The sequence below is a fragment of the Apaloderma vittatum genome, unplaced genomic scaffold (assembly GCF_000703405.1).
Source record: "Apaloderma vittatum isolate BGI_N311 unplaced genomic scaffold, ASM70340v1 scaffold30227, whole genome shotgun sequence".
Classification (NCBI taxonomy): Eukaryota; Metazoa; Chordata; class Aves; order Trogoniformes; family Trogonidae; genus Apaloderma; species Apaloderma vittatum.
This window is the reverse complement of record NW_009725030.1, coordinates 2457-4197: the sequence shown is the minus strand read 5'-3', so window position 1 is coordinate 4197 and position 1741 is coordinate 2457. Positions and strand designations below refer to the sequence as shown.

The following is a 1741-nucleotide window of genomic DNA, read 5'->3' as shown; positions in this document are numbered from 1 at the left end:
GAAGGGGCTGGGAAAAAAAAGGGTATTTCTGAAAAATATCTGTGCCCGACGCATGGGTCTGGAGAAAAATAAACCCCAAAGGGCTGTGGGGGCCCCCCCCTCACCCTCCGTCCACTCCTCAGGGGTTTTATTCCCCCAGGTGGGCTTGCTGGACAAGCTCGAAATCTAGAGGTAAGCTCGAAATCTGGAGCTAGAATAGATATGCTATTAGCTGTAATACCAAAAATCCTGTCAATATTCTATATACGTTAGCCGTAACGGCTAGAAATCCCGTCAATAATATACACAGATTAGCTAAAATATCTGAAAATTGGAGCTACGACACGTGCTGATATGTGGAAACCTGAGCTCTGATGTACATGGATTCACTATATCTAAAAAACCCCGGCTCTGAGGTACCCATGTGAGCTCCAATAAATCAAAATTTTAGGTATAATACAGGTGTGCTAGCTGCACAAGCTAGAAAAGTTAGCTGTAAGATAAGTGTATCAGCTCTAATATAGAGAAATTTCACCTATAATGTGTAGGTATTAGCTATAACAGACACATATCAGCTATAAGATACAGATATTAGCTATAACATGCAGGTATTAGTTATAATATATAGATACTAGCTATAATATATAGGCATTAGCTATAATAGATAGATACTAGCTATAACATATAGGTATTAGCTATAGTATATAAATATTAGCTATAATATACAGATATTAGTTATCATATACAGATATTAACTACAATATACAGGTGTTAGCTATAGTGTATAGATCTTAACTGTAAAATACAGATGTTAGCTCTAATATATAGATATTAGCTCTAGTATACAGTTATTAGCTCTAATATACAGATATTAGCTCTAATATATAGGCATTGACTCTAATATACAGGTATTAGCTATAGTATATAGATCTTAGCTATAAAATACAGTTATTAGCTCTAATATCTAAAAATCTGAGCTGTGACCCGTGCGTACTGGTTGGGCTACCTAAAACCTCTCCTCTCCAAAACCCCAATAAAACTGGCGCGCGGAAGAGGATTTATCTCCGGGTTTCCGTGGGAGGCAGGGATACAGGCGAGAGCGCGGCGCCCGCGGGCAGAGCCGGCAGCTGGGGAAGCTGGAGCTATAAATTTTACCTCCCGGAGCCCAGCGCGGCGCCCACGTTTCCATTTCTATGTCTTATTCTCTCTTTTTGGGATTATTCCGACGATGTTTCGCCTCCGAGGAAATGGGTCCTGGGGGGTCCTCGCGGTCTGATTTGGCAAAGCCGAGCCCCGGGGACGACGCCAGGGACAAAATGTGGATGTAAAAAAAAACAAACCAAACCCAAACCAAACCTTCCCCCCAAATCAGGAAAACCAATTTCCCTTCATCTTTAATTAATTAGCTCATGAGCGCATTGCCATGACGACCCGGGATGCCAGAACCTGGCCCGGTACTGCCACGAGAGCTGGAAATTAAACCGATAAATAATAGATGCTGGCTCTTAATGAACTAATTTAAAATGGAGATTTAAATTTTAATTTAAGTTTTAATTTTTTTAATTATTTTTTTTTTAATTCGCAGCTTCTTCTGCTCTCAGCGAAGCTCGCCTGGAAGCGGAATTAAATGAGTTAAAAGTAATCGATTCCTTTTATTAGCGGATCGAGAGGCGCTTTAATATTTATCCGTTTATCGGTCAGAAATCACCTGGGAGGAGAATACACCCCCCTCCCCCACAAAACTCCACTTTGAAGCCCTCGC

The 1741-nt window shown here is 40.8% G+C and overlaps 1 protein-coding gene across 1 annotated transcript in view; it reads left to right on the top strand.

The window, feature by feature from the left end:
- Positions 1–139: 139 nt before the first annotated feature.
- The window catches only part of LOC104276447 (microtubule-associated proteins 1A/1B light chain 3C-like), a gene marked incomplete at its 5' end in the record, with an annotated part of 3499 nt that continues 1897 nt past the window's right edge, over positions 140–1741 (top strand). The window contains 1 exon segment of the mRNA XM_009872760.1: positions 140–171. Coding sequence (XP_009871062.1) covers positions 140–171 — 32 coding nt within the window.